This window comes from Chaetodon trifascialis, chromosome 4, assembly GCF_039877785.1.
Source record: "Chaetodon trifascialis isolate fChaTrf1 chromosome 4, fChaTrf1.hap1, whole genome shotgun sequence".
Lineage (NCBI taxonomy): Eukaryota > Metazoa > Chordata > Actinopteri > Chaetodontiformes > Chaetodontidae > Chaetodon > Chaetodon trifascialis.
In genome coordinates this window covers 24,321,490-24,348,441 of record NC_092059.1, presented here as the reverse complement: position 1 = coordinate 24,348,441, position 26,952 = coordinate 24,321,490, and the positions used below count along the sequence as shown (strand labels likewise).

Genomic DNA, 26,952 nt, shown 5'->3' with positions numbered 1-26,952 from the left:
GGCACGTCAATCAAAGGCCCGTGAGCGCGAGTCCCTGCCCCACTCATTCATCAGCAGCCTGATGGAGATCGTTACCTGTGGTCAACTTTCAGCTACCCTCTCCCTGAAAAATGGCTAAATGGACGACGGACTTTAAAAACATTGGTTTTCAAGGCGGGTGGGAAGCAGAGTATGTGTTCGCGGGTATGATGGACAAAGCTGTTTGTCTTCTTTGTTTCCTCACAGCTGTGGGAGCGTGGACAACCAGAGGGGTTGTCCACACTGGGAGCTGTGTCTGGTCTGCTGCCGGGGGTGCTGTCCTTGGGTCCCTTTGGCCCGGCTGGTGGGGGGGTCCGCCGGTCTGTCAGGGTCAGGAGGGCCCGGGTGGCCAGCGCCCCCTGTGCTCACAGTCCACTCCTCTCGGTGTGGACGGCCCCAAAGGTTAAGTGTCCTGCCATGTTTCGTTCCTCTTCCTACCATTTGTGGTGAGAGTGTCGATAAGAAGACACTATGAAATGAAACACTGTGACAGGTAAATTCCTCTGGAAAGGCTGCATAAAGAGCCAGAAGAAATGAATGCAACTGATTTTTCTTGTATTGATGTTTAATGTTGTTGTTTATAGTTAAAAACCTCTTATAAGCTGTGTTAGTTCCAGTTCTGGCTTAGAGTAGTGTGCATCACGGCACACTCAGGTTTAATATATGTTGACTTTTTGCACTCTTTGGGCATTTTTGGTTTTTCTTTGAAGGAAATTATTTTTTGGCTGTTGGCCTGTGGGAAAATGTTTTCATTTGAAGTTACTATGGAAAGCTGCAGATAAAGTCATACGACATCAATGCAACTGATTTTTCATTTATTTAATAATTAATGTTGTTTTATAGGCAGTAACATAGGCTGTGTTAGTTACAGGTTCAATATGTGCAATAAGGTCATTTCAATCATCCATCCATCCATTGTCTATACCCGACTATCCCTTTTCGGGGTTGTGGGGGGGCTGGAGCCTATCCCAGCTGTTAACGGGTGAGAGGCAGGGTACACCCTGAGCCGGTCGCCAGCCTATCACAGGGCAACATATACAAACAAATAACCACTCACACCTAAGGACAATTAAGAGTCACCAATTAACCTAATGAGCATGTTTTTGGTCTGTGGGAGGAAGCTGGAGTACCTGAAGAGAACCCACGCATGCACGGGAAGAACATGCAAACTTCACACAGAAATTTTGGCCCACTGTGTATTTGAGTTTGACACCCCTGCATTACAGGAACAGATCGACACTGTGGGAAACAGGCTTACAGAGAGTTAGACAAGATCAATACATCTCATGTCTGTTTGTTGGGATCAGAAGTGGAGTCAGGATGTGTTTAGCATAGCCTAGCATACAATGTTTCAGCCCAAACAGAATCATCTCCGTTGTCAGTCCTGCTGCACTGTCCTCTTCCTCTTCATCCTCTCCTTCAACTGTTCATCTTCACTGTCCATCCCACCTCCACCCTCCACCCTCCCCCAATCACCATTCTCATGCTTGATAACCTGCTGCCAGCACTACCCTCACCTCTCTCTCCATTAGCACTCCTCTTCCTCCTCATTTCTGACAAGCTAACTGCTATGCTGCCCTTCCTGCTTCCTTTTCCTCCCTGACTTCACCTCTTCTCTGCCTTCACTTACATTGTCAGGTTAAACATTGTCATGAACTAAACGGTTAGAACAAGCATGACACATACAGATAGGGAAAAGGTGCACCCATTCCAGTTCTGTTTGAATGAAAGTGAAACTGAATTTCAGATGTTTGGGATCAACGACGGTCCCTCTTTGGTTTTCTATACATAGAATGTGATGATTTGTAAAATACTGAAACCTCATATTCAATTGAAAATAGCACAAAGACAAATTAAATGCTGAAACTGAGAAGTTTATTGTTTCTGCAAATTAGATTCTCATTCAGAATTTGATGCTAGAAACACATTTCAAAAAAAGTTGGGACAGTGGCAACAAAAGAGTGGAAATGCTAAAATAAAACCGCAGGTGGAACATCTCACAGTGAACAAGGTTAACCGGCAACAGGTGAGTAACATGAGCGAGTGTGAAGAAGAAGCTGAGTCTGTCTGCAGTAAAGATGGGGAGGGGTTCAGCACTCTGACCGACTGCGCTGCCAAATAACGCAACAACTTAAGAAGAATGTTTCTCAACATAAAGCTGCAAAGAATTTGGGGATTTGATTGTTTACAGCACATAATGTCATTAAAAGATTCAGAGAATCTGAAGGAATCTGTACGCGAGGAACAAGGCGCAAAACCAGTACTGGCTGGACGAGACCTTCAGGCCTCAGACGGCTCTGCATTGAAAACAGACACGATGCTGTGGCACGAGCTCAGGATCACTTCAAGAAACCCTCGTCTGTGAACGCACTTCATCACATCAGCCACAAACACAGGCTGAAACTCTTCCATGCAAAGAGGAAACGTATACAAACCAGATCCAGAAACAGGCCGCCTCCTCTGGTCCTGAGCTCATTTAAGAAGAAAGCTGTCCTGAGGTCTGACGAGTCAGAATCTGAAATTCTTTTTGGAAATGATGGACGCCGCTTCCTCCTGGCTAAAGAGCAGAGGGACCGTCCGGCTTGTTATCGGCACACAGTTCAAAAGCCAGCATCCTGGCTAACCTGCACACCTGTGAGACTCCATTAATGCTGAATGATATCTGCAGGTTTGGAGCAACATGTGCTGCCAAGCAGACGGCTTTTCAGGGAAGGCCTTGTTTATTTCAGCAATACAACAACAAACCACGTTCTGCTCATGTTCCAACAGCACGGCTGCACAGTGAAGGAGTCCAGGTGCTGAACTGGCTGCCTGCAGTCCAGACCTGTCATCCATTAAAAATGACCCTGTCCCAACTTTGTTCAAACATGGTGCTGCCATTAATACTGGATTGAGGACATCGTTTTCAGAAACAATGAAAGTTCTCAGTTTCAACATGAGATGTGTTGTCTTTGTGCTATTTTGAAGTAAATATGAGGTTTCAGTGTTTTGCAAATCATCACATTCTGTTTCTATTTACATTTCACAGTGTCCCAACCTTTGTGCAAACAGAGCTATGATAAATGAGTCTTGTTGGGAAGATTTTATTGCAGTCACACAGTGAGTTGTAGTCAACTCCAGTAACATTATCTTCTCTTCACCTATCCTCCGTCGCCTCTGCTCTGCAGTGAGTTTTTTTACTCCATCTATAAGACCTGCCCCTACTCTGCCTCTGATTGGTCCCCCCCCCAACATGTAACCTTCACCATGTCACTCCTCATGTCTAACCTTACCAACTTCTAGCTGAAATAAAACGAGCATTTGGATATTTTGCTTTTATTTAACATAATACTAAAGTGAAATGATCTGCCTCATTTCAGTGACTGGCATATAGAGAGAAACTGCATTTATCTCCAGTTTGTGCAGCATACCTCCTTTGTGAAGAAAGCTCAGCGTAACAATCAAACTGAATGAGTCTGAATAGTTTGGTTGTATAAACATCTTTTGTTCAGTATACAAACCGTTCTGAGTATTGCAGACAGGCCGACACGGCTCCCCAGCACATGTCCTGTAGGCTTTAATTCAGTGTGAGCACTTAGTGATCGGTGAATTGCTGAATGCCTGTGGCACTGTTCTGTCTTCTGTTAATGTGAAGTGTAATGATAATATTACTGTTCCACAGTTTGGCATCATTTTCTATTGAATGGGCTTTATTACGTCCTGTGATTTAAGCCATTTTTACACAGTTTTCTGTGCAAATGATATTGTTCACCATATATTTTGCGCAAGATTTCTGAAACACTTCAAATATTTTCTGCTCTTTCTCCTTTTCTTGTGACTCCCTGCTGCTCAACCTTCTCCTCCAGCCCCCTCCTCCTCTCTAATTCACATCTACACTTCATCTTTTCTTGCTCCTTTCGTCCTCTACCAACCCAAGTTCCTTTTTCCTCTAATATCCATCTCTTCTTCCTCCTCCCCTTCACTATCCGTGCTTTCATCCAGCTTTCCGTTTCTCTAATCCGCCATCTCCCACTCTTCTATGCCTTCTCCTTTCACTGCCATGATAATTAGTTCTCCAGATAAGCTCATTGGCTGTGCGTGACGGCTCTTGTGTTGCTTAACACACCATGACAGCGAGTGTATGAGCGTGTGTGTATAGGCCTGAGTTTGTATGCGTGTGGGGTCCTCTCACTGTGTTGGACTGTACAGTTAAAGAGCGTGGGTGATCTCTGGGCTCATCAGCATATGAAAGAGAGCTTGTCTGTGGAGGGCTGGAGGGGGGATGTGGAGATAGCAAACCCCAGTGCTTTGTCAGATTGTGGTGGGGAGGGTGACCGGTGCCGGCTGCTGTAATGAGTGGAACGATGGTGTGAAAGAGCTCTGTGCGTGGACTCTTCTACTCGCTGAATCCCCATGTCTGTCCTCTCAGACCCCACTCAGAGCCACGTGTCCCTGAGCTGCAGCGAAGCCCATCCTGTCCAGGCACGAGGCAACGGATAAAAGTAGCTCAGCCCACCAGTGTTGTTGTGCAGTGCCTTCTTTCTCTGGGTTGACTCATCCGTGACATTCACTCCAGCATCGCCCTCTCCTGCTTGCCAACTTGGGCAAAATGCAGGCAGGAATGTGTATGTGTGTGTGGAGTGCGTGTACGGTCCAATCTGTTTGTGCTATCTGAGGACATATGGCTGTGAGGAGTGTGTAGGTGTGTGCACTGGGGAATGTGTTGCTAAGACATATTCAACTTTCAATCTGAGGAACTATAATGTTACCATAACTATGACCTATATAATAATCCATCCATTATCTATACCGCCTATCCCTTTCGGGGTTGCGGGGGGGCTGGAGCCTATCCCAGCTACAATGGGCGAGAGTCGGGGTACACCCTGAACCGGTCGCCAGCCGATTGCAGGGCCACATGCAATGACAAACAAACATTCACACTCACACTCACACCTACGGACAATTTATAGTCATCAATTAACCTAATGAGCATGTTTTTGGTCTGTGGGAGGAAGCCGGAGTACCCGGAGAGAACCCACGCATGCACGGGAAGAACATGCAAACTTCACACAGAAAGGCCCCGCCTGACCCGGGGATCGAACCGGCAACCTTCTTGCTGTGAGGCACGCGCACTACCTGCTGCGCCACCGTGCAGCCCACCTATATAATAATGATAATGATAATGATAATGGTGTTCTTTGAAATAACACAGTGAGAAGAGCTTGCACTGCCAGTGGTGGTCAGCTGGGTGTCAGCACGGTAGTAGATTCACATGCTTGCAGAGTCGCTGGGTAGCTCAAGCTTGGCTACCTCTGTCAGCTATGTGACCCTTGTTTGCGTTGACATAACAGTCCTGGGAGTCTCCTATAAGACACTTTATTTTAGATTCTATTCTTTTCACAACACTTTTACAGCTGCAACAAAAAACCTCCACCTCTTCCATCAGCTCACTCACAGCCCCAGCACACTGAACCCTGAACCGTTACTTCAGCTCCCCCCACACGTCTGCCTGCCTGTGTGCTTTGTCTATTGTTGTGCTTGTCCAAAAAAACATGCATGTTCTGTTGTGTTTACATCTGTTGAATCACCTGCTGCCCTCTGTGTAAGATAAGTGTTCAGAAATTGTACCATACACAATAAAATACATCTTTTCTTCTGGCCTTTGCCACAGAATTCAGTGACCTGTCCCACCTGAAATGTGCAGCAGTGTTCAGGGATACTCTGGGAACACAAGAAAAAGCTATAACAACAAATGAAGGAGAGGAAATATCTTCTCCAACAGGGCTTCTAAAAGGTTGCAACCACTGACTGAATAATGGAAGTTGACGTAGCCATCGTAACATGACCTACTGGTTGGAGAGGGTGGAGCTGGGGAGAGCTCTAAATGAAAGCATAGTTCACAAAATGACCATCGAGTTGCATTGAAGAAGACTTGAAACTAGAGATTGAAACCAAAAATTCACAAGGAAACTGAGGTAATAAATCAAGTGAGAAGTAGGCTCATTTTCTCATAGACCTCTATATAATCAGACCTCGTTTTGCAACCAGTGGAGTCCCCCCAGGTGGCCATTAAAAAAACAATGCTGTTTCTTTTCAGACCTACAGGCTCTGTCCACTTCTTTTATACAATTTAAGGTTGCAACAGACACTTTTTTCAATTTCAGCCACTTTGATTCGAGTGCAGCATTCATTCCCTCTGTAGGTCTTCAGTCTAATGCCGCCTTCTGATTCTTCAAAGCTCTAACATAAAACTGAACAAGCAGTGAGCTTGGGTCACTACATCTTCTGATACAAGCCAGCACATATCAAGACTTTCATCAAAGCCAGAGCAGCAGTGCTAAACATGTGCCCACATTGGAGGCCTGCCTCTCAGAGTGAGACTGACTGTGTAGCAGGTGCATGTTGTTCTGTGTCTCACATAAGTAACTGTAGATTGACTGCATGTTGTGTCACTCAGAAAAACTCTTATGTAATCTTCAGCATGTGTGTGTGTGTGTGTGTGTGTGTGTGTGTGTGTGTGTGTGTGTGTGTGTACCTGTGACGGAGGAGCTGTTGCCGTTCTTTTCGCTGTGGCAGTCCTCCTGTCCATCTGCGTTCTGCTGTGTGTGCTGCAGACTCAGTTTATGACAAACCTCGAACGCCTGGCCGACCGTCCGAACAATACGCATGGCCTGACTCTGTTTGGGGTGGGGTGGGGGGGTGGGGTGGGGGGGGTGTGGGGGGGGAGGAAGGGGAAGAAAGAAATGCAGTTACTCTCAGAACACAATCTGCACTACTTTAGTGTTGCCACTTCAAAGCACTGATCGCTGTGTCGTGTTTTTAAACCAAAGTTCAAACACGTTTTTCAGTATTGTGATGATTGTTCTCTTTTCTTGACTAAAGAGTTTCCATCGGTGGTGCTTTTTTCTTTAGTTGTCCTGCAACGCAGTCCTTTTTCTTTTTCTATTCCAAACAAACAGAAAGGTGAATTCTGCAAGAAATACTGGACAGATGTACGGAAACGTCCGTTAGTGTTAGGTGCACGCTGGATGCAGATTTGCCCCAGAAACATGTCTGTTTGATAAAAAATACACACGTCACCTGATGGTATTGCTCGAGTCTCACTAGAGTCTCGAGGAGCTTGTCTGTGTTTACTGGGCAAACTCAGCAATGCGATTTCTATTTTTGACTGGATTTTCTCCTTTTGTCCCCAGGTGCAAAGAGTTGGATGCGTCTGCTCATCTCCTCTCGTGCTCTTTCTGCCCCGCTCTGCTCAGGTCAAGTGAAACCAACTTCGGTGACTTCTGTCTGCTATCAGCCCACTCTTGTCTGGTTTGTCACAGTAGAGAGTCGCAGGAGCAGAAAAGATTTCATTTTAAAGCACTGAGGCTTAGCCTCCAAACACTACTCTTGCTCAGCTGAATGAGCAGAACAGATGCACCGTGGCCTAAAAGCCAGAACAGAATCAAGACTCTGCCAAAGGACAAAATCGTTCCTTATCCCAGTAATCAACTCTGGGCCAGCCTGAAGTCTTGTCCCACATCAGTATCAGAACTTTATGTGACCCCAGGCTTGGTATCAGATGAAAAATATCATTTATTGGGTAGGCCTACGCTTGGGGGTGCTTTATCACAAACACATCAGCTGGTTTTGGCAGCGTCTGAGGTGGTGGGCCTGGACTTTGTTTTCGGGGTCAGAAAAAACACTCATTTTAACTTTGTGCTCAGTGGTGAGGTTTGGCTGCAGTCTCAGGGCTGTTACAGTGTAATTTATTGTTATTATTTTGTTTTGTCATTAAAACATGCTGCTTCAGCTTCATTTACTGCTGATGTGTCCACAGTGACTACCCAGCGGCTGCTGCTATCAGCACAATAGGAATTTATGTCGGTAGAAATGTATGCATGTATGGCAGACACTTTTCCACAACAATGTCCAGATCTGACCAATGTCCTAGTGACCCTTAAATAATCAGTGTGACAGCTACTACTGCATTGTGCCAACAATGACTAAGCTGCCTTTGTGGCCTCCACAGACGCAGACAGTATAACACTTTAGCAGTTAACTTGTGTCTCTCTGACATTTGTCATTGCTCTTTTCTAATTTTCTGGCAACAAGTATTAATATCCTGATAGAGATAAGACAGGTTGCTTTACCAGCATCGAGAAAAGATAAGATAAATTAGTCGCCTGAAGGGAGAATTGCCTTTGGAGCAGACTGCTGTTTAAAGAAACAGCAAAACAGGCTTCAGCTGACTGAAAGACACATCAAGACAAGACATCAGACTAACAGAGTCAATATTTAAAATATGTAAAATACAGCATTCAGAGTGTCTCCTGTCTGTTTGAGACCTTTATGGACAGACACAAGTGAATTATCGTTGCTGTGGTTCAACATGGTTGAACATTAATTTGCACTAGAGAGGGGTGAGGCTGGTCAGAGGTGCCCACATGCAGACACTGTATACTGTTCATACTTCTGCAGGAATCTAATTTCTGCAGCAACCCTTCTACCCTTCACTCGTCTCTCCACCTCGCTCTCTTCCTCCTCACACTCTGCTCAATTTTCCCATGCTGTGCTGTCCTCTTCTTTTCCATCCCCTCTATCATCCATCAATCACCCCCTGTCTCGTCTTCCTCCTCTGTGGGCCCTCTATTCATGTCTTTTCACCCCACGCTGGTCCCCAGCCTGACAGTAAACACGTGTTTTCCTTTGAGGACATTTCCAGAGGCAGTTATACAGGGGCTGAGAGTGGATGCTGGTGCTTTTGTACACAGCGAACACACCAAAGACTCAAGGTCCCCTGACCCATATAGTGATTGATTGGAAAACACAAAACCAAACACAATGTGCACAGTCTCTTTTTCTTTCTCTCAGCTCTGTTTATGTGTACCTGACTCTCCCTCTCCCTCTCAGTTGGTCCCTTTGAAGGTTGGATTTAATCACAATTAAAAGTCCAAAATGTAACTTTGCAACTTAACGTCTGTTGAGTGGAATAATTGTTTTTCCACATGGAAAACACCTGTCACTGAACAAAGAACAGACCTACTTGAATTGCTGAAAAACAATTCAGAAGTCAAATTGACACTGAGAATATCACTGAAAATTCATACACGACACAAGTGGTTGTCAAACTGCATGCTGTTGCACACTGGGGTGGGTTTGGAGCTGGACAGGTGTTCCTTGGAGCTAATCTTATGATGAGTTATATAGCTATAATCAGGAGTATAGGTGTGCCTTGGAAATACTTTTATCATAAAAACTTTTGTGAGTTTGAGAATCACTGCATTGCACAGCAGGGAAGCTTTAAAAAGGTTAAGTTAGACTTTAATACTCTAAATGAACAGAAATTTGCAGGGTTAGGAGGGTGGTTTTAAAGAAAGGTTTAGTTTTTTTTATCAGGCGCTATGGGTCCAAAGCTGCAGCAGGCAGCTTCACTGTAGTCTTTAGTCTTTTAGGCACAGTGAGCAGCAGAGAGTCTGTGAATCTGAGGTCAGGGGCATATATTTGAAGCTGATCAACTATACAGTGAAGTGCCAGTGTTAGATTTTTTTTTTTTTTGATAGGATACTAAAAATCAATCCTAAAAATACCTTGAAGCCTGTTCAGTGACTTCAGAACAGCGGTGATGTGAGCTCAGTGTTTTGTTCCAGTTAAATGTGCCACCAGCGTTCTGTAAGCTGAAATTGTTTTATGGACTTTTTAGGGAAGCTCTGACCTTTGCAATAGCCTTGAAGTTAAAGAGGCTACTTTGGTTAGTTCTTTATGTGTTTTTAAAATTAGATCAGAGTCAATGATCCCCCCCCCCAAAAAAACCCAAATTTCTTGCCTGTGATGAAATCTGCTCACATAATGTGGTACATTGTGTGCACAGTCTCTCTCTGTTTCTGAACCATAAACTTTCACTTTGTTGCGAACTTAATCAGGACACCTTCAAGCAAAGTTCACAGCAAATAGGCCAGAATCATCAGTGAAACTGTGTTCAACAACAGAAACTGTGTTCAAAAACTTAAAAAAGACCACTGTCTACACCAGGGGTGGGGATCCTTCTCGTCCTGATAACTAAGAAGCTGTAACCTCATTGAGAAGGAGACTTTGTGAAGCTGTGCCTTGTTGCTGCTGTGGAGATGCTACCACCGGACAAAGTAAAACCCCAGCCACGTCAGCCAAGCCCAACCTAATACAATCACTGGCACCCCCAAATGAGCCAGTCCTCCTCCCCTTCTCAGGTACTGCCCAATCACCACTGTTTTTGTTCTGAACATCTACTTAAGAAGAAGGCTGGGCTAAGAAAGTGCCTGACTTTGACACAGGAGAGAGGCTGTGGTCCATGTCCCACCTTGGACCAAGATTCAACGCTGGTTTCTTTTGACAAAGCTGGCATCCTTCAACAATAACCAAGTGGTTTAAGTTGGCAAAACTTCTTCACCATAGAGGTGTCAGATCACAACATGCTACTGCTGAATCATTCTGCAAACAGTCATGGGTCGTTCAGGAAGGACACTGAGAAAGACCCCGTTTGGTCATCTGGTATATTGGCAAAAGTTCTCATTAATCTTTCAGAAATGTCCCTTGTCAGAGTCTTCAGTGTGATTTATTCCTTTGTGGAACTAATAGTCCCCTCCAACACACATTTCTTTTTCGGTTAACTCAGTTTTTATCAGGATGGTTGTCCTGTATCTAGACATGTTATGCCCTGTGCAAATTTGTGCAGATTTGTCACTCAAAAGCAAGCCTGTATATTCTTAAGTTCTTAAGTTGGACATCTGTCACAAACTCTGACTAGCTCCCTTTTATCTGCCTCTATCGCTCTCCCCATCATCTTTCTTCTTTGTCAGTTCAACTGAATAAATGGACACTTGCTGTATCTGTGTCTCTATCTCTCACTTCTCTATACAGGTATATCAAGCTGCCAGCGAGCAGCCTAATACTCTATCTTAGTGGCTCTATGATAGGGCCTATTCCAAAGTGTGATGCCTTATTTAACTTGGATTACCCACAGAAGTTCAGTGGTGCTTTCACTGTCCTCCTGGAAACCTTGGACCTCGCAAGCACATTTGGAACATATAATGCAATCTAGGAAAAAGCAGGGTACACAATGAGAGGGTGGCAGGGGGGAGCTATCTCTGATTAAAGCCTTTCCTATGCCTCTCTCCTCTGTTGATGAACTCATTGATTCTCTCTTCATCCTGTGTTTGCATATTAACCACATCCCTCCACAACTTCCACATCCATCACTCAGTGTACACAGGCTATTTGCAGTGTAGAAGAGAAGAGTTTTATTAAGAGAGTTGCACCAGCGATTCCCTGACCACCAGCTAACTACTCTAATCATTAGGGCACAGCCTGGCGTGATGCTCATCAAACACTCTGATTGCCTCAAGGAAATTAGAGGGACAGCCTGGAGGAATAACACCAGGCGGCGCACCGCAGACGAACAGAGGCAGACCGGAATAAACTCTAATCAGTCAATAGGTTTGTGTGTGACTGTGAGCGTGTTTGAGTGTGAGAGCATGAAGTAAGTGGAGTGTGATGAAATGAAGTCATGCTGCCTCGCTGACTCTTCTGAACCATTAGCTTGGCTTCCAGGTTACAAACACACACACATTCACACACTGCAACACCACGGTAGAGCTGGGTATCAACGCTTAATATCTTTGAGTACAGACGGAAATGTGTCCATAGCATTGAGTGTCAAGAACTGTCAAGCACTGAATGTTGGTATGAAGTGGTTGATCAGATTTTTAGACTTGCGTACTTTCTTTGAAAAGATAGTTCTACGTCAAAACTCGGCATATTTTGGGCTTGTGTAAGGTCCTGTATGACTGTTTTAAGCACTGATGCACTGAGAAGTTTAGCATATTTTGTTTCATCATAAAACAAACAGACTATTCACACAGTAAAGCAGCAGAGGATGCAGGTCTTTCAATGCATTTTGGGCCCATATTCATAAGTCACAGGTATCTGAGAGCACAGACTGCAGTGTAGCTATATACACTTCATTGCAAAGAATCTGCTGAATAATTACCAAATAAAAGTTAACTTTCTACTTCCCTTCTTTCTCTCTCTCTCTGTCCATCTTTCTATCTTTTTTCTTTCTCCTTTCCTGGATTAGTTTAAATGACATTTCAACTTCAACATCGTTTAATAACTTTCTTTCCCTGACAGCATCTGAAGCTCATCCAACCTTAAGCGGAAGGAGCCACTGAGCCATTCAGGTACACTGAGACATTTTGGCAGGAACTATTTAAGAAGTTGCAGTAAAAGAAACCAGAGTCGAGCCTTTACAAAACTTTAAAAAATGTAAAATTTGAGACATTCATTCAGCAGTTGCAATGTCAAAATGACTGGCTTAGCCAATAACCCTTCCTTTTACTCTATCGAAAGCAATTTGGCTGTCTGGTGGTCCAGACAGGGTGGTACCACGCCTCAGTTGTCAGCATTGTCACGCGCTCTGTGACTTTCCTCTGGACGCTTGTGTGTCCTACCCCAGACACAAGACATGCAGGTCAGGAGGACCTGGGAACGGTGTGAATGTGAGTATGAATGTGGTACTGTATGTCTATTATCCCTGTGATAGACTTGTGGCCAGTCCAAACAGCAAGAACAAGGATACATAATGATGGTGGTTATCATCTATTGTTGTCATAGATGGGGTTCAGGTGGAGCTTCACAGATGACTGAGCAGACAGCAGGTTGAGCTGCGGTTGAATAAGGACGCAGACTACAAAGCGTGTCCTGCTGTGGCCCTGAATACCAGAATGAACCTGCCCTTCCTCATCAGAAGAGATGGTTTAGATGCACCAAAACTAATGATACATTCAGGTGTATCTTGGAAATGATTTACTTTCAAAAAAACAACCAAATGAAGACACCACCGGTCAAATTTCATGAACCCACAGCTTACAGTAGGAGTTGTACACAGAGACCCAACAAGAGACAGACAGACTGGACATGAAGCCCGACAGGGAGAGTGTTAGACAGCGCTGCTAGTGTGTGAGCTGTACAAACTAACCTTTATCTTGTTTCACAAAAAGTACACTTTGACCTTTAACAGGGGAGCATTATTGACTTCTGCCTGAGTTTCAATCTCAGCCCTGACATCCCATGATCAATAGGTCTCATCACTGATCTGTGGTACCCAGAAAGAAGCAATCTGAAGCAAACAACACACCATAGTGCGTATGCAACGACTTGTTCAGGTGTGGTTGATTTCTGCCTCCTCTTTAAAAGCACCGCAACCTTGAGACGGAGCTAAAAAATAAATTAGACTGGGAGTGTAGGAAAGAGAAAGCGAGAGACAAAAAGCTTAAGACAGGGGGATCATTTCACTGAGATATGGATATTCAATATAAAGTGCTGAAAGGCTATTAAATCCAAGTGTCTTAACCAAGCTGTGTCAAGAAAGATGCGAGTCCTTAACACTGATATGTCTGAAAATAGCCGTATGTCATTTTATATTAGCACTCCTCAATGTCAATGAGGAAACCATTGATCCATGTCGTATTCCAGAGCTTTATTCACTTAAGATATAAATCCACCACACTTCCTGTACTTAAAACATCATTTTAGGCTACAATACATAAAAAAACACCCATAATGCATTTCATTATTATGTGGGCTTTTCAATCATCCTCAAAGGCATAAGATTCAACTTGTCCTTGTCTGCTTAACACCTGAAGCCATTAATCAACACTGATAGAGAGCATATGGCTGAACGGTGTCTATCCACAAAGAGAGAACTCAATTAACCTTTGACACAATGACCACACTGTCTCTGCATGTCATCACGCAGCTGTGGACAGCAGAAGAGCCATTCTCCACCATTAGATAAATAAATAAATACGGACCGAAAACTATTATTTTAACCCACCGAGGTCCATTATTTTTTGTTGTGTTTTTAATCCAGTAGGTGTTAAGTGCATTTGCATAACTTCCCTTACTTAGAAAAGGAATTATGTGGCCTCTCAGAATAATTACAGCAATAACAACATAAAAAAAGAACAGCTGCCAGCTGCAGTGTGTCCATTTAGCAGCAGTTATGGGATGTGTTGTGTTGTAGTCCATTATCAGGTTTAAGAGACCGTAACCTGGTTTTATGCATCATCTTTATTTTCGTCGTGCGTCTCTCTTGACGCTTGGCTTGTTAATGTGCTGCTGCCTCATTGGTGAGGAGATGGGATAAAGACTGGGCAGAGGCTGTAAGGATGCTAAGACATGATACGGTCTGGAGCTGGACCGGCTTCACCGTGCAAAGCACCAGATAAGACTGCTAATTCAACCTAAGGGCGGACGACCTCGTGACCTCACGGAAAGGCTTCATCCTTTGAGCGTACTCTTGTTTTCATGACACAGTGTTGGATTTTAATGGGCTACTTATTAATCAACAGGCTGAAATCCAATTTGAGTGCAGCAATTAGGGAGTTTTCAAAGAATGTCTATTCATTTGACTATGACTTTCTGTTTTTTTTAATGGATTATATAGAAATTATGAAAACTTTACACTTAATTGCATAGAGTTTGTGCCAAGCCAGTTCAAAATGAATCCACAGATTTACTGGTATCACTGTAACTGTTGGGAAAAATGCAGGAGGAAACTGAACTTAAGTGATCTGCAGTAATACAAATTGTATAGGCTCTGTTTTAATGTCTGATTTTATACTTTACTCAAGTTTAATATACTTTTGTTTAACTTTTTGTAATAATTTTAAAAAGCTATCTTACTTCCAGTTTTGAACTCATTAGTGTTAAAATGAGTTACTGGTATTTTCCTTAACACAGTTCATTGTTCAACTTTAGAGTAGGGTTGGGCGATATGCCTGAAAACTCTATTGCGATATAAGTGTTTTATTTCGGTCGATATCGATAATTATTGATATTTTTTATGACCTATTTAAAATAAGGACCGGGAGAAAACTACACTCAATTTAAACATTTTTATTTTAAATTTAACCTTCCTCTGATTATAATCCCCTCAGCTATCAAGGCAGAAAGGAAAGGAAATGTTAACACAACCATGGAAAACATCCATCCATCCATCCATTATCTTCCGCTTATCCGGGGCCGGGTTGCGGGGGGAGCAGTCTGAGCAGGGACGCCCAGACTTCCCTCTCCCCGGACACTTCCTCCAACTCTTCGGGGGGGATCCCGAGGCGTTCCCAGGCCAGCCGAGTGACGTAGTCACCCCAGCGTGTCCTGGGTCTTCCCCGGGGCCTCCCCCCGGTGGGACATGCCTGGAACACCTCCCTAGGGAGGCGTCCAGGGGGCATCCGATAGAGATGCCCGAGCCACCTCAGCTGACTCCTCTCGATGCGGAGGAGCAGCGACTCTACTCTGAGCTCCTCCCGGGTGACAGAGCTCCTCACCCTATCTCTAAGGGAGCGCTCCGCCACCCTGCGGAGGAAACTCATTTCAGCCGCTTGTATCCGGGACCTCGTTCTTTCGGTCATGACCCAAAGTTCATGACCATAGGTGAGGGTAGGAACGTAGATTGACCGGTAAATTGAGAGCTTCGCCTTTCGGCTCAGCTCCTTCTTCACCACGACAGACCGATACAGCGACCGCATTACTGCAGCCGCTGCACCGATCCGCCTGTCAATCTCACGTTCCATCCTTCCCTCACTCGTGAACAGGATCCCAAGATACTTAAACTCCTCCACTTGAGGCAGGAACTCTCCTCCAACCTGAAGGGAGCAAGCCACCTTTTTCCGGTCGAGAACCATGGCCTCGGACTTGGAGGTGCTAACTCTCATCCCAGCTGCTTCACACTCGGCTGCGAACCGCCCCAGCGCATGCTGAAGGTCCTGGCTCGAGGAAGCCAACAAGACAACATCATCCGCGAAAAGCAGAGACGAAATCTGCCGGCCCCCGAACCGAACCCCCTCCGGTCCCTGGCTGCGCCCAGAAATCCTGTCCATAAAAATGATGAACAGAACCGGTGACATAGGGCAGCCCTGCCGGAGTCCAACATGCACTGGGAACAGGTCCGACTTACTGCCGGCAATGCGGACCAAGCTCCTGCTCCGGTTGTACAGGGACTGTACAGCCCTCAACAGAGGGCCTCCAACCCCATACTCCTGGAGCACCTCCCACAGAATGACGCGAGGGACACGGTCGAATGCCTTCTCCAAGTCCACGAAGCACATGTGGACTGGTTGGGCAAACTCCCATGAACCCTCAAGCACCCTGTGGAGGGTATAGAGCTGGTCCAGTGTTCCACGGCCAGGACGAAAACCGCATTGTTCCTCTTGAATCCGGGGTTCGACTATCGGCCGGATTCTCCTCTCCAGTACCCTGGAATAGACTTTACCAGGGAGGCTGAGGAGTGTGATCCCCCGATAGTTGGAACACACCCTCCGGTCCCCCTTTTTAAAAAGAGGGACCACCACCCCAGTCTGCCAGTCCAGGGGCACTGTCCCCGTCTGCCACGCGATGCTGCAGAGGCGTGTCAACCAAGACAGTCCTACAACATCCAGAGACTTGAGGTACTCAGGGCGGATCTCATCCACCCCCGGCGCTTTGCCACCGAGGAGCTTGCGAACTGCCTCAGTGACTTCAGCCCCGGTGATGAATGAATCGACCTCCAAGTCCCCAGTCTCTGCTTCCTCTACGGAAGACATGACAGAGGGATTGAGGAGATCCTCGAAGTATTCCTTCCACCGCCCGACAATATCCCCAGTCGAGGTCAACAGCTCCCCACCTCCACTGTAAACAGTGTTGACAGAAAGCTGCTTCCCCCTCCTGAGGCGCCGAACGGTTTGCCAGAATTTCCTCGAGGCCAACCGGTAGTCCTCCTCCATGGCCTCCCCGAACTCCTCCCAGACCCGAGTTTTTGCTTCTACAACCGCCCGAGCTGCCGCACGCTTGGTCTGCCGGTACCCATCAGCTGCCTCAGGAGTCCTATGAGCCAACCAGGCCCGATAGGACTCCTTCTTCAGCTTGACGGCATCCCTTACTTCCGGTGTCCACCACCGGGTTCGGGGGTTGCCGCCACGACAGGCACCGCCGACTTTACGGCCACAGCTATGGACGGCTGCATCAACAATGGAAGTGGAGAACATGGTCCATTCGGACTCAATGTCTCCAACCTCCCTCGGGATCTGGTTGAAGCTCTCCCGGAGGTGGGAGTTGAAAACTTCCCTGACAGCGGGTTCCGCCAGACGTTCCCAACAGACCCTCACGGTACGTTTGGGTCTGCCAAGTCTGTCCCGCTTCTTCCCCTGCCAGCGAATCCAACTCACCACCAGGTGGTGATCAGTTGACAGCTCAGCCCCTCTCTTTACCCGAGTGTCCAAGACATACCGCCGAAGGTCAGATGATACGACTACAAAGTCGATCATTGACCTCCGGCCTAGGGTGTCCTGGTGCCACGTGCACTGATGGACACCCTTATGCTTGAACATGGTGTTCGTTATGGACAAACTGTGACTAGCACAGAAATCCAATAACAGAACACCACTCGGGTTCAGATCGGGGAGGCCGTTCCTCCCAATCACTCCCCTCCAGGTGTCACTGTCGCTGCCCACGTGAGCATTGAAGTCTCCCAGCAGAACAATGGAGTCCCCGGTTGGAGCACTTTCCAGTACCCCTCCCAGGGACTCCAAGAAGGCCGGGTACTCTACGCTACTGTTCGGCCCGTAGGCCGAAACAATAGTGAGAGACCTATCCCCAACCCGAAGGCGCAGGGAAGCGACCCTCTCGCTCAGCGGGGAGAACTCCAACACATGGCGGCTGAGCTGGGGGGCTATAAGCAAGCCCACACCAGCTCGCCGCCTCTCACCGCGGGCAACTCCAGAGTAGAAGAGAGTCCAGCCTCTCTCAAGGAGTTGGGTTCCCGAGCCCAGACTGTGCGTGGAGGTGAGCCCGACTATCTCTAGCCGGTACCGCTCAACCTCCCGCACTAGCTCAGGCTCTTTCCCCCACAGTGAGGTGACATTCCATGTCCCCATAGCCAGAGTCGTTGTCCAGGGTTTGGGTCGTCGGGGCCCCCGCCCACGACTGCTACCCATTCCACATAGCACCAGCCCCTTCTGATCCTTCCTGCGGGTGGTGGGCCTACGGGAAGGCGGGCCCACGTCGCTCCTTCGGGCTGTGCCCGGCCGGGTCCCGTGGGCAAAGACCCGGCCACCAGGCGCTCGCCTGCGAGCCCCAACCCCAGGCCTGGCTCCAGGGCGGGGCCCCGGTGACGCCAATCCGGGCGACGTACGCTTCCTTGCTTTAATTCCTTTCATAGGGGCTTCTTGAACTGCTCTTAGTCTGACCCGTCACCTAGAACCTGTTTGCCTTGGGAGACCCTACCAGGGGCATTAAGCCCCGGACAACATAGCCTCTAGGATCATTCGGGTACTCAAACTCCTCCACCACGATAAGGTGGCAGTTCAAGGAGGAGCCATGGAAAACACTCAAATAATAAATTTTTAAAAAGTGTAAAAATGTAAACAGAGAAACCTGAGAACTTTTTTTCTGCAGGTTTAGTGCAGAAAGTTCACAAGCTGATTCACCTTCTGCTGAATAAAATGTTTTCAGATATGTGCAGTGTTTGTAAACATAGCAGAAACTGAGGTGGACTTGACATCTGTAACATACAAACAAACAAACATGATAGACAGCACAGTAACACTGACTGAACTACAAAACCAGCCTAGACATATGAACAACTTTAGTCACTCTTCTTACTCTAAACATACATGAACTATTCAATTAGATTTTTTATTGCAAATGTGTTTAAAAAAAAAAAAAAAACACGTGTAAGAGATGTTTATAACCTGGCTTCTCCTCAGTGCTCAGTGAAGCATGTCTTTAGCTATATGATATGTTCATTTTGTTCACTTTGTTCATGCAACCAACCTCGCTTCGCAACTTCAGGTTTCTTCCGACGAAGAAAAAAAAATTATCGAATGTTTTATCGAACAGATTTTTTATTGATATTGATGACGTGTCTATCGCAAGACATATCGCTATCGTTTTATCGCCCAGCCCTACTTTAGAATAATCTGCCTCAGTATATATTTGCTATAACACTAAAGACAACTCAACTCAAGCAAACATGGCACACTTTGGCTCTGTGCATTGAGCTAAATGCTAACACAATAACAATGCTGATACACTGATGTTTAGCAAGCATAAGAACTACCATGATCGCCATCTTCATTCAGTACAACTGAGGTAAATGGGGATTATAATGCGTTCTGCTGACGTCTGGACAAACTGAAACCTTGGGTAGCCCTAGATCAAAAGTCAGAGGATTGCCATGAAGACACCATGAATATCTGCACCAAATCTTATGGTAATCCTTCCAATATCTGCTGAAAAGTTTCACTCGGACTCAAAAGTGCCAACGTCATGGTGGAGGGAAAGTCAGAGCATGTGGGGTCCCAAACCCCACATTGAGAAACTCTGCCCTGACTCTTCACTCAGACCGTTATTTCTCACCTAAAACTGCCTCACTCAATCAAAAGAAAAAAAAAAAAAAAGACATTAAACAGAATCATTTTCAAGGCTTACACACAATCACGCACACACACACTGACGTCTCCACCGAAGCAGCATTCAGCATTCTGATGAACACTCACTGGTCTCGGCTCTATCACTCTGGTTTCAATTTTACATAATAGAGGCCAGGTCGTTCATTAGCCTCCTTTAAACTGCTGATTGGAGGAAGAAAGGGACGAGTGAGAGAGTATGGGTCAGGATGGGAGAGAGGGACATCCAGCCCATCTCACGGTTGGAACTGATAGGCCACTAAAGCCTTTTTATGCCAGCGTGATTTAAAGGCGAGCCTTTCTTTCACTGCTGGTAGTTAAGAGGGAAATAAAGTCTGCTTAATCTTCTACTTAATCTCACACTCGCAACTTTCCACACGTTCAAACACACTCACACAAAACCATGCACTGCTTTGGATGACATCTTTATTGAATGTTTGATATGTATATGCCCATTCCTTTTTCATTACGCTGAGCGTGTTTGACTCTCAATCCTCTACATCTTTCTGCACATTCTTGTGTAACCCTCTTATATATGTTTTTTTTTTATCTTATCTTGTCTCTTCTTGTCTTTTTCTGCATACGTCTTCTTTCTCTGTGATCCGAGGAAAACTTACCAAATTTTTTGGAACAGTTTAAAGACTAATTCAGTGTTTTCTCCACTTCGTTCTACTGATGTAAGAATAATTATTTCTATTTGCAGTAAACAAACAGTAGACCAAACACACCATGCATTGTTATTTATAGGTGAAATCTATTTCACACCCTAGTGCATAAATATTGGGACATGACCATTTGGGCTATTAATTCTATTCTAACAGAATTGAACATTATAAGGAATATAGTTCCTGCATTAATAAATATTTCAGATTAACAATGCATCAAATGTGCAATGTGAACGGTGTCATTTGCAGTGTTGAACAGAGAGAAGAATCCCTCAGCACTGCAGAGCCTGAGCTTTCAGCATCTTTCAGCTTTTTCTTTTGTTATTATTGCCTGTGACTTGACTGCCTGGTTCGCTCTCACCGCTCTCAGCAGTGTCGTCTTCAGCAGCTGCACGCAGCTGTTTACTGCAAAATCCCTCTGAGAATACCCACCGTGCAGCACCAAACAGCAGACAGAGCTAAGACCAGCTGGTGAAGAGAGCTGAACACGAAGACGAACCGAACAAGATGACAGTATAACAGAAAAAGAAGTTGGTGGAGATCAAAACAAAGGTAGGAGAGTAAATACTGGACTTACATGAACATGTGGGCACAACACAACTGTTCCAGGTCTGCTGGGTGACTAAACAGCAGCTCTTTGCAAACATGTTTGTCATATCAACCTCCTCAGATGGTAATATGCATGTTGCATTTACAGCTTGTTGTGGTGCCCCCAAGTGGTCAAAAAGATCCCTCTCAGTGCAGCCAAATACACTTTTGTTTACTTTGTTTACTTCATTTCGCTGTACCAGTGTCAGTGTTTTCATAGTGCAAGGTGCTGTGCCTTCTGTCAGTCATGAGACACTCACATGGAAAAATGTCTCCACGAGAAATAATCTCTTATAAACAAACTGTTTATAGTATCACTAGTGTTGTTTTTGGCGGCCTGTTTTAATTTTAGTCTTAGTCTAGTCTTTGTTTAGTTTTTATTAGCTTTAGTCACGTTCAAACTCTTTTTAGTCTGGTTAAGTTTCAGTTGACTAAAAGTCTGAGCATTTTAGTCTTATTTTAGTCAGAATTATCTGTGACTATTTTCGTCTAGTTTTAGTCGACGAACTTTTAGTAATGCAGTTCTTTTTAACCCAGTCAATATAGTATCTAGTAGTATAGACTAAACCAAAATTTTCTTTTAGCCAAACCCATTTCACGATTCAAACAAGGTTGTCTTATTGTTATATTGTTACCTTATAGACTCAAGAATACATCCATTCCAGACACGAAGACGCTCTGATTTGAATTTACAACATATTTATTTTACCAACCAAAGCTGACTGGCCGGCCATCGGTCCCGTTCTCTGTGTCAGCTGTCTATCGTTAATGCTAACCTACCGCAGCTGCATCTTCTAAATAATGTCGTGAGTGGGGATTGAGGAAATGACGTTGCCTGCGACTGCGCAGTGCGACCTGATGCAGCCCCTGAATGAGACACGGGAAACAGAAATACTGCAAAATAATAATAACAACGCGACTAAACGAGACGAAATAACGTTAGAACATTTCCTCTCGTCTTGTTTTAGTCGATGAAAATGAAGAGACATTTTAGCAGTTTTTATTTTATTTAGTCGTGTTTTTATTCGTCAACGATATTGCATTATATATTTGATTATGGTTATCGTCACAAGACCAGCATTTATGTTGCATCTCGTCTCGTTTTCGTCACGTGATAAAGGTTTGTTGATGACATTATTTAGTCATAATTTTCGTTGATGAAAGCAATACTAAGTATCACTGTTCAGAGCCACCGCAGCAGGTGAGTATGCTCCATAAACTGTGCACTTTAAACGAATGTAACGACCTTGTAAATGTTCTGAAATGTTATATGGAAGGTAGACAGTAATAAATGAGCTGTAACTGTAACACATTATGGTGTTCTCTATAGTGTCTCCATCAGACCCCCGCGCACACACGCACGCACACACACCCACACATATAGAGGCGCACGCACACATGCACCCGTTTCCAGCTTAATGGCCTCAAGGCCATAATTGCCCCAGAGAATTTTGGTATGTGTCACTTTCCATTTTGTCTTCCAAACAGTGTGTCTGTGTGTGTGCTGTGTGTGTGTGTGTGTGTGTGTGTGTGTGTGTGTGTGTGTGTGTGTGTGCTGTGTGTGTGTGTGTGTGTGTGTGTGTGTGTGTGTGCTGTGTGTGCTGTGTGTGTGTGTGTGTGTGTGTGTGTGTGTGTGTGTGCTGTGTGTGTGTGTGTGTGTGTGTGTGTGTGTGTGTGTGTGTGTGCTGTGTGTGTGTGCCTGTGCTCATGTGTCAGTCTCACTCTGCCTTTAATAGATAATGAGGCAGTGTGTGCTCCACTCAGCTAACCCCTGCACTTCACCATCCAGTCCTGCGAACTGGCAGCTAAAGTGGGAAACTGGGAGCACGTTTTCTAACTGTGTCACATCGCTGAACTCTGTTTTGACTTTCTCTGCTCAGCTCTGCAGCAACACATCCACCCTGAATGGGTTTCCAACTTCTGCAAACCTCAACAATGACATGCCTATGGTGCCCTTGAGTGTTTCTTTATTGGCGGCTGTCAGGATGTGACTCAGACGGTGACATGATTTCAGAGAGGAGAAGCTTTAAACACGACTCGACTATCAGACTGTGCAAACACTGGAAAAGAAACACTTAGCGGCTGCCCTTTTCCATCTTGCAATTATCCAGGAACAAAGTTTGATCAGTTGGTTATTGCAAGTCATGCAAATGCACAAATTCACTCACAGGATATCAAACCAAAGCAAACGCAGAAGTCAAGTCACAATGTTTTCCTTTTGTTTTCTAATATGAGCTCTAACCTTTGTTATATGAACAAAGAACTAACATTAGTGTGATGCACTAATTCGATACCTTTGATGAACACAGAGTAGCGTAGCTGCTTATCTTCAAAAAACTGGATATGCAGTCTTTTCATTTTGTAATCATTTAAAAAAAACTGTGTAAAAGTCCAATGATGTGCTTGAATATCATAAACCACACAAACTATTCAATATTTTAACCACGCTGTAGCTATAAGCACAGTCTGATCTGTTGGCCGCGGGGCAGAGGAGCAGGGCGCCAGAAAGTGTGTCACTCGAGGACACCTCATTGCTGTTAATGAGGGAGGGGTAACGCATTCTTTCATTTAGCACATTCATAATGAAGAAGCATGTCTGGATTTACTCTAAAGGGAGTCGGTTTGTTGGGGCACACCTGTCTTGGTTGACACCACCAATAAAGTTTAAACAGAGGGCTGGCAAGCAATGCTCAGAGGCATTGGTGTGTTCCTGCCGCTAATCTACAGTATAACTATCAAATCCCATAATGCTTCATGGGAAATGAATTAGGATCACTGGGTCAGGCCAGCTTTCTAACTTGATAGTTCAGAGCGAGCTCAAGCTTGATTCTTGATTCAGACTCTGCGTTTATGCTAAAAGGTAAAAGCTTTCAAACTGTCTTTCTTACTTTCTTCTTGGACTTGAAGACATTGCAGCGGAAGACATTACTCTGTCCATCTCTGGCGATGTAGCTGAAAATCTTCAGATCCTGGGAGTCATGAGACACATAGAATATCCTGAAAGACAGAAAAAACAGGTCAGAAATTAATAAAATAATAATAATAAAAAAAACCTCAGAATATGATGCAAAAATGGAATCAGAGCCTGGCAGCGTTTCTAAATGTATCTTAAGACATAAAATCGGCACTGAGCCCGTTTCTCTGGGGTTTCAATGGGACAAAAATAAACACTATTTTAGGCTTGTTTTAATCCAAAGGCAAGAGACCAAATTTATCTCTCAAGCTAAAGAAGGAGGGTAAAGAAAGTTGAGATTAGACAGTAAAGTTAAGTTTAACGATTAAGTACATTAAGTACAGACATCCTCATAGATTTATAAACATCTATTCTGGGGACTGAGACAGGAAGCTCAGCGACACACACTGAAAGTCAGGTAAACTTTAATTCAAAGTTTTAAAAAAATACTTTGTGACAAGAGTGATAGTTCCAGTGTGAAGAGGAGACAGAGGACGAAATACTATTACAACTAAAAATATCCTGTGTGAAAGAGGATGCACAGGGAAGTAAGTCTGAGACAATAATAGAGTTCTCCTTTTAGGGACAGACTGTGTGCAGCCAGCAGTGAAGACATATACAATATCCTGCAGAGCAGGTAAAGAGGAAATAATAAGTTTGGGACCAAAAGGGAGGAAAAAAAAGGAGATAGTATACAATAACCTGCAGGAGGGAGAACATTGTATGAGTTAAGCTCGACACTGAATCTAACTTTCAATGATGACAGAGCGCTGCCGGAGACATAAAGCACTGCAGCTGACAATACAGGGACGAGAGGGAAACCATGAAGCTGGAGACGGTCGTGTTCAGAGTCTACATGAGACAGATGCTTCAGCGCGACAGGCATGTGCTTCTCAACTAAAATACGCTCAAGAAAATTAGGACTTTCTTCAAACAGTTCTGGAGGGCAGCTCGAGTGTGTGCGTGTGTGTGTGTGCGTGTGTGTGTGTGTGTGTGTGTGTGTGTGTGAACTTTTCCAGCCACTGGCAATATTTTGTTCCACAACAGGAGGAGGTGAAATGTTGTTTTCCAAAGCATATTGCTTCCACATCAGACCCCAGGGTCCACCTTCACGTGAGAGTCCACTTTTTCAATACTTAAACAATACTTTCAGAACCTTGGATTTGCCTCAACATAAGCAGAAGAAGCTCTGATCTTGCTTCAAATACGACAGCGTTGACAAATGTGTCGCTGTAGACCTTCACGACATCCATAGCTCTGTAAACAGCCTCGTGTTTCTTTCCTGTTCCATGACCAGACAGGCTATCATCACATCTGACGGCCTCCAGCATCCTTCCAAATGCTGTTTCAGACAAGCTTTTTTTCCTGTCTGTCTTTAAAGGGTGCACAGCTATCTCGTGCATACTGTTCTGCTTTGCTAATGCAAATTTTCCACTTGTCCCACTGTGAGATTTAACATTCAAGATGAGCTGATGATCACAATGCTTAACACGTATTCCCTGCCCTGTATAATCAAGTTATAATTATGAAACTACACTCCACACAACATCACTGTGGGACTCTGCACAGAGTTAAAAAAAGGAGTGCAGGAGGCAGACAGCAAAAAGGCAGCTCTCAACTGAAAGGGTCTCTACAATCTTCATAGTAACAAACTTCAAACCTACATTTTCCTGACTAAAGGTTGGACCACCTTTTTGGCTTCTGTGTTATTGTAAAACAGGACTCGCAAGCTTTTACAGAACAAACGTTGCGCGCCGTGTGGGATTTCGGGGTAAAGCACTGCGATGTGTGGCTGGACTCAGAAGGTTAATGAGTGAACGCCACTGCGAAACCAGCTGTTGGTTAAACTTAAAATGTCAGATGGCTGAAGGAAGTACCACAAACCTCAGGCAGAGCAGCTTCATAATTGTTTAATTAGTGTCACAATTAAGCAGCCTGGTGGTTTATTTGGGGTAATTTATCACAGTGACACAACAGACAACCAGGCAAGAGCAAGAAATGGGGTGAGGATTATGCAAATGACCCTGCTGTCTCTGTTCAAATGTGCATCTGGGTTTCTGTCTGTACACACTGCTTTGGTGCGTGCGTGCATATTTGTGTTGTGTACTAGAAATCAGGGGTCTCATCTATACACTCTGACATTTCTGCGGTATTTGTTTGAGCCTTTTCTCTGGGAGCCAGATGAGCTGAGGTCTTGTGGTATGGATGGTATCTTTGTCGACTCTGCTTAGCCGACTGTCAAAATACCAGACACAGCTACCCACACTGACTCATACAACACGCACGCACGCACGCACGCACGCACGCACGCACGCACGCACGCACGCACGCACGCACGCACGCACGCAGTTTCTCATTCAGTGTTGCTGCTGCAAAAGTCTAAGATTAAATTGGGTTTTATTTCCCTGAGATGTTTTAAGACACAGTGGTGGTTTTCTCTTATTCCTAATTACTTGAAATGTTCACACCATGCATTATAAAATGCCAGCTATCAGAGTACTCGTACAAAGGACTTCAGCAGTGCAGAAACATTCAAACAATAGAGAATAAAAAAATCGGGAATGTAGACAAACCCCTCATACTGTATGCAGTGTTTCCCTCTGGTGAGGAGGACTGAAACAGTGGGATACAAAGAGGATCCATTCTACTTTCTGCTGCTTGTTTAAGGAAAACTTCATCATATTGGAATTTTTCATAGATCTGGCCACTGAATCTATCAACCATGATAGCACTGCAGCTCACTCACCACACACCATCACACAGGTCATAAACAAGCAACTCTATCCGTAGATTAGCTACCACCTTCTTTGGTGCTAAATCAGAAGGAGCACACCTGTAATGGTACAGAATCCCTCAAAACTACAGCAAGCACGGTAGGTCAAAGGTGAACCGGGAGGTCATCTGTAGACTGTGACTGATGTTCTGACTCGCCTGTTTGTGTCTGAATGTCTGACTGCTTATGTTTCCTCTCACACTGAACCTATTTTTATGTATGTATGTTGCTGTTTTCCATCTTTCCTTTACCCATTAATTGCTGTTTTTTTGTTGGGTTTGAAAGAAGGGTGTTTTACGGTGATAAAAGGACTGTTTCTGTGAATGGAGTCTGGTGGCTTTGGCGAGAGCGATATAGCAGCTGTTTCTGGTTTAACAAAAAGGATCTTACTCCGTATGGATCCGCTCCATAATGTTTTCATACACTTATTCTAACAATCTGAGCCTGTCAGTGGCAAAGACAAACACTTTCAGGGGACGTAGATTGATGGTGAGCAAAAGCAGCCTGTTTCATGACTGC

The 26,952-nt window shown here is 44.8% G+C and overlaps 1 protein-coding gene across 2 annotated transcripts in view; it reads right to left on the bottom strand.

Moving 5' to 3' along the window:
• The window catches only part of nos1apa (nitric oxide synthase 1 (neuronal) adaptor protein a), a 149,228-nt gene that overhangs the window by 34,467 nt on the left and 87,809 nt on the right, over positions 1 to 26,952 (bottom strand). For both annotated transcript variants that reach the window (XM_070961514.1, XM_070961515.1), the window contains exons 5-6: positions 23,596 to 23,704; positions 6,533 to 6,674 (exon numbers count right to left, since the gene is read on the bottom strand). In XM_070961514.1, the coding sequence (XP_070817615.1) occupies positions 6,533 to 6,674; positions 23,596 to 23,704 (251 nt within the window). The remainder of the gene's footprint in view (positions 1 to 6,532; positions 6,675 to 23,595; positions 23,705 to 26,952) is intronic.